Here is a 17,170-nt window from a genome sequence, read left to right as displayed (position 1 = left end):
CGAAAGAATTGCCAGCTGCTACAACACTAAAGGAGAATTAATATTACTTGAGAGAAAAACATCTCAATGCAGAAGGGGCAGACTGTCTGGCAGAAAAACAAGCCAAAATTGTGAGGGCTCAAAGACTAAATAATTGGAAACACCACTACACACAGCAAGCAAATGAAGCTTGACATTTTTCACTGTGTACATCTACAAACCTGATAATTCCTTATAATAATGAACAAAACAACTACTCACAGATTCTTCCTGACATCTTAGCAAAGATTTCTTGTAGCTTTGCAAAACTATTAAGGAAATTTAGCTGTTGGCCACAAAATTTACAAGAAAGAAAAGCTGTTAGGGACTCTACTGAAGTTGTGTATGGCTTTTACATTGTGTGCTATGGCACATGTAAAGTAGGAGATGAAGTATCAAAAATACTTGCAGACAAACCTGTCCAGATAAATGAAGGAATGTATGTGGTGATACATTGTCTTTACTGGGTTTATTTGATGAATTTGCTACAGACTCCAAACTGCAAGGTGCTAAGAACTCTACTGTGTCATTAAGGAACCTGGCAGGATCAGGATGCAGTTGCTGAGATCCAGTGGGAATCTCATTTTTTTGTGTGTACTTTTTCCTCTCTATGTGTTAACAGGCCATAGAACTGGACCCAGAGTCAAAAGAGTGGTGAGCATTCACAGTGTAGGAGTGGGTGGGCCTTCGGCTAATGAGGTTAGTGAGAACTGAAGGGGCAGTGTATTTTGCAGAGGCTTGGGTCACAAACCAACACGAATCATGTTCACAGGAGTATTTTATGAAAAATAAACTAACCACATTTTTTACATCCTCAAAAAAGTTGAATTTGGTCCAAGTTTTAAGCCTGTTGCAGGTTTCAATTTTTGTGATCCAGCATTCCAGCTCTGCAAGGAATAGGTTATTTTCTGTAGCTTTTTCATTAAGCATTAATAAGACTAATTGCCACCTCCTTTATCTTACAAGATATAGTAATGGTCTTTTATCTGCAGGAATCTTGCTTGCCTGCAAATAACTTTGACCTCTATGGATATATGTACAGACATTTCCACAATGCTTAGAAAGGAGAGACTGCTACACAGAATGAGGACAGTGGTCCATGCAGTCTAATATCTAGTCTGTGACAGTGACTGGTACAAGAAGCTTCAGAGGAAAGTATAAGAACCTTATGCAGTCAGATGTAAGATGACCTGCCATTCCCATTAGATCTAATTCTGTTTTCCAATAGTTAGAGACTGGGTGAAGGTCTGAAGGTTTAATGTCCTTCCCAAACTTGTTATTAGCATTAAGTATAAAAAACTCTGCATGTTCTCGTTACCCATAAAAATGGTCAGGTCTTTTCTGAATCATGTTGGTTTTCACTTCAATGTTTTTCTGGGGATAATCATGGCCCTGTAGTTTAAAATCACTTAAATACCAAGTGTACACCAGTAACACCAAGGCAATGCTCTGCTTAAAATCTGTAAATCAATTCAAAATGGTTATTAATCCCTTCCCCTACTAATCCCATTGTGGTGCACTTAGAATAAATCAACTATATATGAATCTATTTCTCACCTGTCCCCCTTTTGGCTGGTACTTGATATTTTCTGTTGATCCAATTTTGGACCTGACATTCTTGAGGTCCGGCAGAGGCTGATTAATAACTCGTAGTTGCTTGGGTGTTGCTGGAGATTTGGGAGGAGTGCGTATGATGGCGACTTTCTTCTCAGTGGGCACTAGGATAGCAGACTTGGGAGTTCCAGGAGTATGGGGTGTCCTGGAATAGCTGGGCGTCCCAGGAGTCCCTGGGGTACGCGAAGAGTAGCTAGGTGGGGTACCAGGAGTGATCGCGGTAGATCCAGGAGTCGTGGGTGTAGAAGTGCCGCTTTTTCCTGTTCTGCTACGAATTGGCTCTGATCCTACATGGAAGATAAGGCAGTATTATAACTATACAGATGCATCTTTGTCTTCTTCATAGTGTCTCTACAGACAACAAGAACTCTACATATAAATACTTCTCAAAAAATCTTTTACGGTACACCAAAATTTAAGTCAGTGAAAAGATTGCTCTTTATTGTCAGTGGACATTTGGATTAGGCAATAGTAGATACAGTGCAGATGATTTTGTTCTTAAACTTTGAACAAAGTGGATTTGGAATGCATGGCTACTTTTGATCTTGAACCTTATGTAGTAACCCTGTATCCATAGTAATTTAATAAGACTGAGATACTTGTCTAATACAAATTGTCATAATTCCTTTCACCTCCATGGAGACATAGCTATTTATACCAATTATTGATCAGCATCTAGATAATTATTGTTTTATTAGGAGAATTAATAAGATGATTACTACATGAATACCTTGATTAAAGTCATATTCGTGCTATGGACACATGTGGGCAGAAACAAACAAACAAAAAGGGGATTTTGTAGTGGTCTTGCCAAATGCAAATGCATGCCTAGCTCTTGTCATTATGGAGAGAATTTTCTCCAGAAAAATCTGTATACTGGGAATATGCCCTATTCAGACAGCCTTGCAGAAAGCTGTCTGAAGGCATGCAAATAGCAAGCATCCAAGGCATGAGCCGAAAACTCATTTCACCTCAATAAGGTGTTTGTGTCAAGGCTTAGCCAAGGCAATTTAAATTCTAAAAATATTAATCTGGGCAGCAGGAAAGAAAACATGAAAGAAAACAAAAAACCTGAACTTTCAAACAGAGTTGGAGGTCTAAATGTTGTCCTTTCTGGCAGTACATACCTGCATGTACTGAGGTTTGCTGAAGAATGGTAAATTTAAATCCCACTGAAGTTAATGGTAACATTCAATTTATTTCAATGTATTTGGATCAGACTGCTGCTTATGGGGCCAAGGAGAAAGTCTCTTTGTTACAAATGACAAATTAAGCAAATTAAACTGGCTTTACCCTCACCTCGTTTTCCCAGAATAAGCTCTCTTTTTCCCAACCAAGACTGTCTTACTGTGATTGAAAGAGAGTAGGTTTTTCCCACAAGTATGTACTCTTAACATACTTATTTTTTATTTCTCAGCCTTCTGTCCCTTTGGAAAATGAACTCATGGCCTTCCAGGAGGATAGGCTGTTGTGCCATCCAAAAGTTATTATGTACAGAGAGGATCTGCATTTTCCTCAAGGAGATCTAGGAACAATATTTAACAGTCTTCATGGGGATTTTACTATCTCACTTCTTTACGTTCCTTTAGAAACAGCTGTAAGAGTGGCTTCTGAAGAGGCAGAAATGAGAGAAATCTATAAGATACTCTATCCAGGTTCTGAGGCTGGGGCTGAATGCCAGACTAGTAAAGGAACTTCATTTATGTTTCCTTAGTTTTATGGCAACTTGTTTTGAATTATGGTTTTATAGATTTGTTCCTGATGAAAAGACCATCTTGTTTAGCTGCATCTTTCTTCTGAAGAGTCATTCTACTAGTTTGCCCATATTTTGTAACAACTATACATTTATGCTGAGCAAGGTCTTGCCTTGGCAGTGATTGAGCACTAGAAGGTCATTTAAACTGGAACGGTATGACTCTTCCTATTAACTAGCAGATTCTTCATATCATGAGACTTTTTTTTTTTTAAACTGTACTACTGATTGGAGGTTTGGATCTATTTGTTGCTGTTGTTTAAAACAGCCCTGTATTGAATGTTTCAAACAACTCACAAGCCCACATGAAGGGATTTTCTTGTCATGTCCAATCTTTGAGGTGCAGGGTCTGCTCTCAAGCAGTACAACTCAGTCCTATATTTTAATGCAAAGGGAAGGAAGGAATGGATTTAGTGGCTGTGTGACTGATATAGCAGGGCAATGAAACCAACAGCAGCAGAGAAGTGTTAGCTTGCAGAAAAACATACGGGTGGTCCGTCGTACTGAAGAAGAAATAGAGGTATTGAGGGAAAAAGAGTTCTCATCTCTGTCTCGGTCTCCTGAGGTACCTCTCCGAGGGGGGAGGATGGAGGAAGGTCTTGGTAGAGATGAACGCTTTTCTGGACTCTTGGTTACTCCATCCTAATAGGAGCAAAAAAAGAGAATAAATGGCTGCATTTAGCATGCATGAAATGTCAAAATGTGATTTCCCATTGGTTTAATACTAGCACAATCCATTGTTTATTTTTCATGCAGGAAGCTCTGAATAGGCTTGGCTGGCCATGGTGCATCATTTAGGGTAAGTCACTTCAGCTTTGCTGCATTTGGACATCTAGTATTGAAACTGACAGCATCAAAAGGGAAGGATTTCAAAAGTGCTCGGTGTTGGCAGGACTTTGCTTTCAAGAAAAGTTACATTCTCTCTGACTTCAGTAAGAATAGTGCTCAACCAGTACAGAGCACTGCCAAACATTCTTCCAGCAAACTCATTTTTACCGTCCCTTAAACATCCTGCTGTCTATTTCAAGGTAAACTTTCCTCCATTTCTTTCATAGCTCCACTTTAAATAGAATTCTTACTCTCCCACTACTCTGACCCCACTTATATTAAGGTCTAATTTTGCTCCACTGAAGTCAATGTAAACCTCCAAGTGACTTCAATGGATGGGGATGATCTCCTGTATCTTGATTTATATTGCAACAAAGTCAGAGAGGGAGTCTTTCTATTAAATCCAGTGTGCTTTAGATTTGGCCCTTAACAAAGGAGAATTCTGGTTATAAGGCCACAGGACAAGAGGTCCCAAAAGGTCATGTACTATAAAGGGATTTGGTCATGAAAATAGAAGCAAATATCCATGGTCCAAACATAATTTTGGTATTTGTTATCCAAACATAAATTTGGTATTGCAGAATTTGGCTCCTACAAGGCACAATGTTCAACATAATTTCTTACTTTGAGTGCAAAACTGCTGCATTTTGAGACACTAAATTTTTTTATTTTACAAAAAATGAAGGAGAAAATTTCGGCTGCTGATTGAATTACCTAATAGGACCTATTGGAGGCTTAGCTGGTTTCCATCTTATGCCCAAATTTTTCATATTTAGATCAGCGTGTCTGCTTCTTTACCTTTTTTAGGCCAGTGGATATCACAGGAAATTAAAGTATTTTGTGCACTTATGAGATGGACAACCAAAGGTAACCAGGCATGAGCAGATGTCTCCTTTGGTAATCATTGGGCCAAATACACTGATGGGCTAAACTGGTGTAAGATTCACCAAGTGTAGGTTGGTCAGAAAACAGATATAAATTTAGAAGGGGCTAAGAGCATAATGTTTGCCAACCTGGCATTCAATGGATGTGTAAAGCAAATTAAATGATTGTACAGGGGGATGAGAATGAAAAGCCATCCGTAAGAGGGGGAAGGATAAAGCAGACTTCTCCATCTTGAGCTTACCTTGCTTCAACCTGTACATAGGTACTGCCAAATTTAGCCTGGTGTAACTGGTCTCTGCCTGTCCTGAAAGGTGTATCCTCGTATTCTAGCGATTAAGTATGGTTTTCAAAGAATATTAAATGGTTGAAAATCCCCCCTTTTAATTCCTACTGAAAGACAAATTGGCGCTGCTGTACTTTCTTACTTATTTTACAACCAGCTTTCTACCAGGGACTAGACACACTGCTTGCACAAATGGATGCAGCTCCACTGAAGTCAATGGAGCTGTGCCCCTATATTCCCAGTGGAGGGAGGTTTGGTCTCTACATGTATATGGCATTGATGTCACCACTGAATTCAGACTGGAGAATTCATAACATATTTGTCTGTTTTTATCTATTTTGTGGCTTATACTCTACAGTCCAGTTCCCAATTCTCCTGCTACATGATACAAGTATTCCCCAATAATATCACTGTGTGCTATCAAGATTCAGTGGTGAGTGATTTAGGTCCACAGAAGTCACCTATGAAACTCTCTGAGCTAACCCTCTCTACTAACTCTGCTACCTTACCTTAGTATCTGATTTTGAGTATGGCAAGCAGTCTCTTGGGCCCGCTGAGGAGGGCCGTACAAAATAACTGTCTGTATCGAGAAAAGTAGCTCTTTTAGTAGTTAGTGAGCAAGCTGAGCTGGGTCTTGGAGGAAGCATTGACTTTGCTCTAGACTTTGAGGCAGGAATCTTTGACAAAGAGGAAGTCTAGTCATGAGAAAACAAACAAAAGAAAGATAACATGAAGCTGACCAAAAGGAAGATGCATGTAAAATGGATAAAGAAAAAATGCCAAGCTATGAATTAAGCTTCTCCCTTGTCTTAATCAGTATGTATAAACTTCCAAGACCCACATGAAAGAGAAGGGACTAATTCTATGAAGGGCCTCAATACCACTCCATTTCGGGGGCTGGGGGGTGGGAGGGGAGGTTTGTAGATTCATTTTATCATCCCCTGTTAACTACAGACACAAATGCATTCATTGCAGGTGCAGAGCTTCAGATAAAGACAACATCTGCTTTTTAAAATCAAGTCCTGTATTTCAAGCACCACCCTTTTCTGCCCTTGCAGATGGTTTACTCTATAGTCAAATTGTGTTAGTGTGAGGCTTAGAAAACAATGTACATTTATTATTCAAAAAGGTAGAAAGATATAGTAACATCACTTGTTTTGCCATTTTTACACCTGCAATCCAGTGTAATATAATAGATTGTAATCATTACACTCCATGAAAGATAACCAAGTCATAATAGGCCAGATTTTGAATCTTTTAGTGACAACAGTGAGTTAATTCCTCCTGTGAGTAATTCAAGTCAAGATGACTACTTATGTTAGTAACACTCCCCAATGAAAGGGGTTTGTAATCTGAGTCTACTTTTTTTTTCTCTCCCAGGGGTATAATATATAACTTTAAATAATGATTGAAAGCCACTTTCCCTGCAATGAAGGCTTGATTCCTCAATATTTTACTTACACATGCCTGAAATTATTGAGCAGTCCCACTAGAACTACAAATATGTAAATACTACTCAGCATGAATAAGATCTGCAGAGCTGAACAATTAATAATGTCTAGCAGGACTGAAAGAATCCTGTTTACATTCAAACCTTAGAAACTGAGGTATTGTCAGTTATATCATTTAAGGCATACTGCACGGCTAGGGACAGACATTACACATAAACCGGTTTAAGTGATCAGAAACTGGTTTAAACCTGTAACAGAACAGATGTTCAGTGCACATAAACCAGTTTGAAAATGGCTGAAACTGGTTTGAGATAAACCTGGTTGAATGTAGTATCAGACATAACTGATTTGGGTCAAACCAGTTTATGCAATGTCTGTCCCAGACCCCTTACTAGGTTAAGTTAAATCAGAGTTCCCCAGCATCCCAGCATGCTCTCTGGGCTGGGCGGGGCTCTCTGCTTCACAGCAGGGCTGGGCCCTCACCTCTGCTCCCTGACTGCAGCTCTGACAGAGACTTGCAGGCACAGCAACGTCTGCCTGGTTTCCTCCTGCTTTCCCCCTCCCCTCCCCACTCTGCTAAACACGGTTCCCCCATACCCTCTGCCTTATACAGAAACCTCAGCATTAGCAAGCAGACCACCTGCTGGCTACAGTCCCTGCTGTGGCACACAGCAGTGTCGGTTTAGGACTTTTTAGAGCTGATCAAAGCTCAGATGGTAATGTCCCCCATTCCTTCTTTGTTTAAGAAGAGTTTGAATTAATGAGAGAGGCTGTTTGTTTTCTGATGGGCTGAAAATGCTGTGTTATCAAGGCGGGGGCGGGGGGGGGGCCTCCCTAATCCTGCCAGGGGGTTGGCCACACACCCCTCAGCTCACCACTGTGGAAGAGAAGGGAGGGCTGCTCTCGCACCCCCGGCTTCTACCCTGAGGCACTCTAGGCATGTGCCTGCATTTCTGGGATATCTGTGCAGTTACAAAGTGATTCACCCTAGCCAGGTTAGATTAACCTGCAAAGATTTAATCAATTCAGGCTCCGGCTTTTGAATGTCTGTCCCTAGCCTGCCTGAGTCTCTTCACCAGTTTTACAGTGGTCTAGTTTCACAGGTTACAGCAGACTCATTATTTATTTATGGCAATTGAAGTGAAGTAAGGAATGAGCACATTAACCTTTTCAAAATAAAAGCTAAATTAAACAGCTAAGAACAGAATTTACCATACATTGCCTTGGAGACTCTCTAATTTCCAAAAGCAAAAGAGATTATTTCAGTCCTACTGCATTATCAAATTGGACTTTTGTGATGCAGTACTGTACCAATTTGGTGCCATACTCTAGAGCCATGCTCTAAGAGATGAAAGGTCAGCACAATGAACAGAAATATTTTAATAGGGAAAATGTGTTTTATTCAACTGTGTACAATATATGAAGGAGTATAATTGGTGGCAAATACTTTAAGTAGAAATTGAAAATAAGATTAATAAAATTATCACATTCGATTTTGTATCACTCCATTTTTGACTATCCATTCAACACATGCTGGACCAGATTTACAAAGATGTGTAAGGATACTGAAAGGCAACAAGAGCTGGGTGCTTCATGCACTGAGGCACTTCTGTATAACTCACTAGACACCTAGCTGAAGTTTAGGTACTTTGAAAGAGCTGAGCACTACAAGTCTAAGGTCTAAACAATAACCAATCTATCTGAACTGGTCAGGAAGCTATTACAGAAAGGGAGCTAAAGCACAAAGGGCTGGATTCTGCCCTTCTGCCCTGGATTCTTTCTTATACTGAGTAGAATTTTACTGCATCATCAGCTGGACTGTACACCAGCACATACAGTGTGGTTCCCAAATATAATCTGGACCATATTTTGCAAAGTATTTTCCTATCTTTAAATAGGAATACTGGTAGTTAAAGAAAAAAGGATGGACTTCTGTTAATGCATCCATTTGGGATTTAGGGTATATCTACCCTGCACAACATGCTTTAAACTAGCTTCGCTGGGGGAAGGGGCCGCTTCGAGTGGAGAGGATGCTTCACCAGAACACAGGGTGACAAGAGGAAGGGAAGCACAGGTAAGTATCAATATCCGAGGAGCAGGGGGCCACAACTGTCCTGGGAGTGGGAGGAAGGCATAAGCACCCTCAGGAGGCCTCAGGTGCCTCTACACCAATGCTCATAGTATGGGGTGTAAGCAGGAGGAACTATGCCTCCTGATTGCAAGTAAGAACCCAGACTTAGTAGGGCTCACAGAAACCTGGTGGGACCCCACCTATGACTGGGCAGTGGGCATTCGGGGGTACACCCTATATAGAAGAGACAGGACAGAGAGGAAAGGTGGGGGGTTGCGCTCTATGTCAAAGAGCACCTCACATCATCAAGGATTAGCTTTGGGTTAGAGGAGGGTCGGGCAGAGGCACTATGGGTCAAACTACAATGGGAGTGTGGCGAAAGGGACCTTACGGTGGGTGTCTACTACAGACCACCCAACCAGGGGGAAGAGCTAGACCAAGACTTCTCCAGCCAGCTTATGGAGGCGGTTAGGTCAAGGGATGTTATTGTCATGGGTGACCTAAACTACCCAGACATTTGCTGGGAGGAGCAGACAGCCAGCTCTGACCGCTCGCGTAGGTTCCTGGCTGTATTACAGGACCTTCACCTTATCCAGGAAGTGCACAGCCCCACTAGGGGTAACGCCTTGCTGGACCTGGTCCTAGCCATGGGGGATGACCTGGTGAGGGGACTGAAGGTCCTTGACCACCTGGGCAATAGCGATCATCATTTGCTGGATTTCACTATCCAATGCAGGGCGTCTAGGGCTCACACCAAGGCTAAAGCCCGTGACTTCAGAAGGGCCAACTTCAATGAGCTTAGGAGACTAGTCGGGGAGGCACTAAGGACCCAGAAGGTAGAGGAGATGGGAACCCATGAGGGATGGTCATACCTTAAGGGGGCGATCCTCCAGGCCCAAAGGGTAACAGTGCCTGAGAGAAGCAAGGGGGGGTAAGAGTGCCCAGAAACCCCCTTGGCTCAGCAAGGGCATTCAGGAATGCCTGAAGAGTAAAAGGGGGGTGTACAACCAGTGGAAGGGAGGAGCCATCACCAAGGAGGAGTACTCCTCCTCAGCCCGGGAGTGCAGGAGGGCTATTAGGAAGGCCAAGGCAGAGATGGAACTCAGGCTAGGGTCCAGGATTAAGGACAACAAAAAGTCCTTTTTCAAGTACATTGGGAGCAAGGAGAGGGCACCAGGCAATGTAGGGCCCCTGCAAGACACAAACGGTGGCCACGCCAGACAAGAAAGCTGATATGTTTAACAGTTTCTTTGCCTCTGTTTTCCTGAACAGGGACCGGGATATCCCACCTACCAGAGGTAGGGACAATCTTGGGGATAGCTCTGTCAGGCCTTCAGTCAGTGCAGATGTAGTTAGGGATCTTCTGGAAGGGCTAGACATTTTTAAATCTGCAGGTCTAGATGCCCTCCACCCAAGGGTGTTGAAGGAGCTGGCAGGAGTCATCGCAGAGCCTTTGGCTCAGCTGTATGAGCATTCATGGTCATCTGGCCAGGTGCCAGGGGATTGGAAACTGGCTAATGTGGTTCCTATTTTTAAGAAAGGGAGGAAGAAGGACCCAAGTAATTATAGGCCTGTAAGCCTCACCTCGGTACTCAGGAAGCTCTTGGAGAGGATCATCAAGGAGCACATCTGTGGGTGGCCTGCAGGGAAGATCATCCTCAGGGGCAATCAGCATGGCTTCACCAAAGGCAGGTACTGCCAAACCAACCTGATTGCCTTTTGTGACCAGGTAACTAAATCCTTGGATGATGGTGTCACTGTGGACATAGTCTTTCTAGACTTCAAGAAGGCCTTTGATACTGTCTCTCACCCCATCCTCATCAATAAATTAAGTGACTGCGGCATTGATGCCTCCACAATTGGATGAGTAAAAAATTGGCTGATGGGGCACACCCAGAGAGTAGAGGTGGACGGGTTGCACTCAACCTGGTGAGATGTGAGCAGTGGGGTACCCCAAGGCTCGGTCCTCGGGCCTGCACTGTTTAACATCTTCATCAGCGACTTGGACGAGGGGGTGGAAAGCACGCTGTTCAAGTTTGCTGATGACACTAAGATGTGGGGCAAGGTGGACACACTTGAAGGGAGAGAGAGGCTGCAACTAGATTTAGACAGACTACAAAAGTGGGCAGATGAGAACAGGATGGGGTTCAACGTAGATAAATGCAGGGTGCTGCACCTTGGGAGAAGGAATCCACAGCATACATACAGGCTGGGGAGTTCCCTTCTTCAAAGCACAGAGGCAGAAAGGGATCTCGGAGTCATTATTGACTCCAGGCTAAACATGAGCTGCCAATGCCAGACCGCAGCCAGCAAGGCCAGCCATACCTTGTCATGCATCCAAAGGTGCATCTCAAGCTGGTCCAGAGAGGTGATACTCCCCCTGTATGTGACTTTGGTCAGGCTGCAGTTGGAGTACTTCATCCAGTACTGGGCACCATACTTCAAAAGGGATATGGCCAGCCTGGAGAGGGTTCAGAGGAGGGCCACCTGCTTGGTGAGAGGGCAGCAGGACAGGCCCTATGCGGAGAGACTGAAGGACCTGAACCTGTTCAGCCTCAGCAAAAGGAGGCTGAGGGGGGACATGGTGGCTGCCTACAAACTCATCAGGGGGGATCAACAGCAAATAGGCAGAGCTCTTTTCTCCCCAGCACCACCTGGGGTGACGAGGAACAATGGTAATAAGCTGATGGAGAATAGGTTTAGGTTAGAGATCAGAAGGCAATATTTTACAGTTAGGGTGGCCAAAATCTGGAACCAACTTCCCAGGGAAGTGGTCCTCGCCCCTACCTTGGGCATATTCAAGAGGAGGTTGGACGATCACCTGTCTGGGGACTTGTGAACCCAGCATTCATTCCCGCCTGTGGCAGGGGGTCAGGCTAGATGATCTGTTCAGATCCCTCCTGACCCTAGCTACTATGATACTATGAACATATCACTTCTTAGAGATACTAATACTAGCCCTAAACAAGCTAGCTCAAATACTGGCTGAATTAGCACAAAGCTGTACTCAAGCTGATTTATCAAGCTACCCTGCTTCTAAATGCTGGACTTTGAGGCTAGGGACAAAAATTACACATAAACTGGTATAAGTGATTGGAAATTGGTTCAAATCTAACAACAGAAGTTCAGTGCACATAAACCACTTTCAAAATGGCCAAAACCAGTTTAGCCGTCCTGAATGGATGTAGTATTAGTCTTAACTGATTTAGGTTAAATTGGTTCATTGAATTTTGTCCCAGCTCCCCTCCAGATTCAAGTTTACTCACAGTCCCTCAGCATTCCACAATGCTTTGCACCTCCCCCACAAGCCCCAGCTTGCAGTGTGGGCGGGCTAGCCTTGGCCCAAGCTGTCTGCTCCAGCTGAGCAGGAAGGCATGCTTCAGCATGCTCTGGCTTTTGGCCTGAGCCACTGCAGGCATGTGGCTACACTTCCAGAATCAAAAGTGAATGTCTGTTCACTTGCTTATCAGTTCAATCTATGCAGTTTAGATTAACCTGTGATGACTGAATCAATTCACCCTTTGGCTTTTTGACTGTCTAGACTTAGTCTGGCTATTTAGCGCTACATCACATTGAATTTTGCCATATCTTCAGAAAATCTAAGTTCATCATTTACTCTGCCATAGATTTCCTTCCACATGACTTGAGGAGTATGGTACTACTCTGCATAAGTAGTAGTAATGGAATGTGCTTCAAAGAGATTAAGTGGATTGCTTAAAGGTTATACAGGAAGTCTCTGGTAGAGGTCACTTGACCTGAGATCACTTGAATCCCAGACCAGTGATTTATCCATAGTCATCTTCATTTCTTAACTCTTCGTCATATGCTACCTTTGGTCTCTGGTAGAATGTCTACTGCTTTAAATGCAGGCTGCTTTTGTAGGACTGAGCTACATGTGGCCCTCACAAGGAGAACTGGTGTTTGTAGTGAGTCAGATTGTTGAAGATGGAAGGTGGAAATTGCACTTTATTTTACAGGCTACTAAAACACAGGTAGTCATGATGCATGCTTCTTTGCATGCATCAGACCATATTTTACACTCATTGCTAGATTGGGGTTATGGCTCTTTCCAGGAATTGTGAACTGCTTGGCTCTTCCTGAATACTGTTCAGAAGTACAATACGTGAGTGCAGCTGGGTATGAAAGTTTTGAAAGTGACTGGGCTTACTAAGCTGGAATGCTAACATCGCTGTTACAGAGGAGCTAGGGAACTATTATGAGGTCATTGCATTGGGAGTGGTGAGCTGGGCTGAAAAATGGGTGGATTTCAAAGAAGTTAAATTGGGGGAATTACGTAGCTGGGATGGCAAGGTTACAAAACTGTCCTAGGAGTAGGGCTGGGGAGCAGGGAAGCCTAAAGAAGATGTAAGCCCTACCCTCTAGTAAGTTGGAGGGAATTCAGGGGTGTAGCAGGCGGGTGAGATCAAAGAGGTCTGAGGTAGGCTAGAATGTGTGAGGACCTGAAATTTAGCAACACTGTTTAAAGTTAACATCGTAAAGATGGAAATTAGAAGTCCAAGCAATGGTCTCATGAACCGATCAGAATGCACTCATCCGCATAACAGATATTATTGGTTAATATTTTCCAGAAATCTGTTACCTTTAAAGAAGCAAATAGCAAAAGAAAAGTAATAGTGCATCATAAGACACTGTCTAGCCAATCACAAGGCAGGGTTTTCTTGTAGTATGTAACAATCCAGTGAGAACAGCTAGTCATCATATGGTATGAATTGGTGACCCTGAAGGAACTATGCTGTTTAACAGTAGCTGAGGGGTTGGTTCTCAGTGTTTAACATTACTGAACTTTTATTAAAGTTCAAAGCCTGTGCGTTAACTTCAGATTGCTAAACCATTATCAGAACTATATCATAACTATACAATTTACCTGTGACAGCAGTGAAGTGGGGAATTGACAGCAATTATGTGTACAAGATGATTTTAAATAAAAACAATAATGAATGGCTATGATAAATGAATTTTGAAAGGAAGACACATTTACAAAATTGAACTACAGAATCGGGACAAAAATGAGTTTACAGAGATGGATGAGGAGAAGACAATTCTACTCACTGAAAGTTTTTCCTTGGCTTGTTTAAATACACCAGGAGCCTGATTTGTTTCACCACCTGCCGCTGTGAGACCCAAAAAAAGACGTGTTGGTTAAAAATAATAATCTGTATCTCCAGGATACCTTCAATATAATCAATTGCCTTTGAAGCCATGTACAAAACAATAACCTCATGAATTAGACTGTGAATTAGAATGAGCTTGGATAAACAAACTGTGTGCAGTAAATGCAGCCACCTTTAAAATGTATTTATTATTTATTTATTATTTAGATTGATATCCTGCCCTATCCAAAAGGCTCAGAGTAACTTAAATTAATTCATTTTCTACATATTTGTTGTAGGACTAGTTAATCTATGAATTCAAGCAAATTAATGAAACTTATATCCTCCACTTCATAATGGTCTGTGATCTACGGCAGTGGTTTTCAGCCTGTGGCCTGCAGGTCACTGGGGGCCACTGACTATGTCCAAGGGGTCCGTAAAAGATGATTATGATAAATGAAAAGTATGTGGATACCCACACTTACACTTCAAAGGGTCTGCACCTCCATTCAAAATCTTTTTAGGGGTCTGCAATTAAAAAAAGGTTGAAAACCACTCATCTAGGACCAAGCTTTTAAAAAGTGATTAGTGGCTTTGTGTGCCCAATCTAAGACAACTTAAAGGATCCTGGTCCTCAGGAAATACTGAACTGTCTTCTAGAAATCAAGCCCCTTTCAGGTACTTGAAAACTGAGGCACCAAAAAATACTAGACACTTTTTGAAAATTTTGACCAAGAAGTCTAAATGAAAAGTAACAGATTTACTGCTGCATTAGTTTTTCACCACTGGCACTAACTCCACTGGTGTTAACAGAGTAACACTGGTATAAAACTGAAGTAATGCAGAAGTGAACTAAATCTTCAGACTTTAGTTTGTTATTTTAGTATTCAAGCCACTGTTATCTCCAACACCAGTATTCAAGCCATTGTTATCTACACCAATATATTGTTTCAGTGTTCTCTTTGTAATGAAATAATGAACAATTATTTTAGTTGTATTTGAGACAAAACTGATAATGTTTGGCCTGGATTCCCTCCTGGGGAAAAGTTTATGTCCTATTCAGAAACTGAGATACTATGTGCATGCTGTACTGTTGTTCAGGAAATTGTGCGCCTTGTAAGATCCTCTTTAAGTAGCATAGTACCAGTTTCTGAGTGTGTGTTGGAACATGTTTGTGAGGGGACAAACAACTTCTTTTAGCTAGAGTCCCAATTGTCCTCCATTTACAAAATCTGGGTAGCAGTGATTGTTTCTCCTTTGTCCTGGACAACTGTAGCACACGCCCTTGCCAGTAGCAGTGGGGTAGAACGAAATCCTGCTGCTCTGCAACAAATCTCCATTGCCCACAAGGCTGCATTTTCCACTCAGTGTTTTTGCAATCTTAAATAATGTTCTTCCCTTGTCCTTTTTCTTTGAATTTAAATCGAGGTAGTAGGAGAGAGAGAAGGAAAGAGAGAGAGAACACAGAACTGATAATTTTAGTTCTGAATTTTACAGCAGAATAAGTACAGTACAAGATGCCTGCATTACATTTTACCATATCTGTTACTGCTGTTGTTTTTCTTCAAAATAAACAGGCAAAATGTTTCTCCTTCTTCTTTTGGCATTTAACTCCAATCAGCCACAGCTATTAAAATGAAGATCACTGTTGTATAGCTGTCACCAACTTACCTGAAAGCATAACAACTCCTCCATCTGAACAAACTATCTGGATCATGACTTCACACTGTCCTTTTGTGCTCTGCTACCAGATTAATCACACAAGAAACATGTTTAACTTTGGGGAATTGACTATAACATTTAAGATAGGAACACAAGCCTAATGCATGTTGGCCTCAGTTCAAAACAAAGTAACTGCTCTGGGTACTGTATGACATCCATGATGTGATGTCATAAAGGCAGCAGTGTCCTATCACTTCAGCCAATTAGAAAACAGTGCAAACTGTACTTAAATCCAGATGATGAAATAAACTGCCTTTTTCCAAAATTGTGTCATCTTTTTTCTATTAATATTGCAAAGAGGTGGGTCTTTTAAAAACATAATTATTGAAAATGTTACTCTTCCACATTCAGTATATTTATTTACTAATTATTACTACAAAATTACTTGTGAATTATTATCTGTCACTGAGATTACACAGACATATAGCAATATTTCATTTATTGTATCACTAGGATGTAAACCTGGATGGATTTGGAGCTTTAAATACAAACACTAAACCCTGGTTGTTCTCTGAACAAATTTCTTTTCCAAGTGTATAAAAGGCTAATTGGATTTTTTTTTACTGCTTGGAATATTCACTGATTTATTCGGAATCAATTCTGAGGACATTTTGGGCTAAGTATGCAATCCTGCTCATACTGAAGCCAACAAGAAATCTCTCATTGCTTTCAGTGGGAATGGATGTTGACCTACAGTGGTTGCTTAATTTTCATCATCTAGGAAGAAAGAAAAACAAATTTGTTGATTTTGGCTTGAAAGTCTCAGCTTCTTAATCCTGAAGATGCCTGAGGACCAATCCAGTCCCAGTGTAAGTCAGTACAGCCCCACTGGTGTGTAAATGTAGATCTGGCTGCCTATTGGACAGGTCTGTGAGATACCCTTCCAGCTAGGGACAGAATTTGCATATACACCAGTATAAATGACTGGAAACTAGTTCAAATCTGTTAGTATCAGACTTAACTGATTTAGATTAAATCAGTTTATTGAACTTCTGTTCCAGATTCCCTCCAGATTCAAGTTAACTCTCAGTCCCCCAGCATCCCAGGATTCTTTGCCCCTCCCCTGCAAGCCCCCACTCCCAGGGTGGGTGGGCTAGCCTTGGCCCAAGCTGTCTGCTCCAGCCAAGCAGAGAGGCATGCTCTAGTGCCCCCCCCCAGCTTCTGGCCTGGGCCACTGAAGGCATGTGGCTGCATTTTCAGAATCAAAAGTGAATGTCTGTTCACTTCCGTACCTGTTCAATCTATGCAGCTTATGCTAACCTGTGCCTGTTGAATTGATTCAGCCTCCATCTTTTTGACTGTCTGTTCTTAGCTTTCATGTCCCCTAACCTTCAGCTGTAGCACTCAGCAGAGTTAACACACTACTGTATATAAGAGAGAGAGAAGAACATTTGAGCTACTATAATTTTTTTCAGTAGTCTTGATGGTACACCA

General features: G+C 42.0%; 1 protein-coding gene across 23 annotated transcripts in view; it reads right to left on the bottom strand.

The window, feature by feature from the left end:
* Positions 1 to 17,170, bottom strand: part of MAP2 (microtubule associated protein 2) — a 388,240-nt gene that overhangs the window by 26,832 nt on the left and 344,238 nt on the right. For 13 of the 23 annotated variants that reach the window (XM_059727110.1, XM_019492133.2, XM_059727117.1 and 10 more), the window contains 4 exons: positions 13,974 to 14,035; positions 5,891 to 6,076; positions 3,874 to 4,027; positions 1,576 to 1,919 (listed from right to left, as the gene is read on the bottom strand). In XM_059727110.1, the coding sequence (XP_059583093.1) occupies positions 1,576 to 1,919; positions 3,874 to 4,027; positions 5,891 to 6,076; positions 13,974 to 14,035 (746 nt within the window). The remainder of the gene's footprint in view (positions 1 to 1,575; positions 1,920 to 3,873; positions 4,028 to 5,890; positions 6,077 to 13,973; positions 14,036 to 17,170) is intronic. The other 10 variants (XM_059727119.1, XM_019492139.2, XM_059727120.1 and 7 more) reach the window with 1 other exon arrangement.

This window comes from Alligator mississippiensis, chromosome 4 (assembly GCF_030867095.1).
Source record: "Alligator mississippiensis isolate rAllMis1 chromosome 4, rAllMis1, whole genome shotgun sequence".
In the NCBI taxonomy this organism is placed as follows: domain Eukaryota; kingdom Metazoa; phylum Chordata; order Crocodylia; family Alligatoridae; genus Alligator; species Alligator mississippiensis.
Note: the sequence above shows the minus strand (reverse complement) of the source record. Positions and strands in the feature narration are given on the sequence as shown.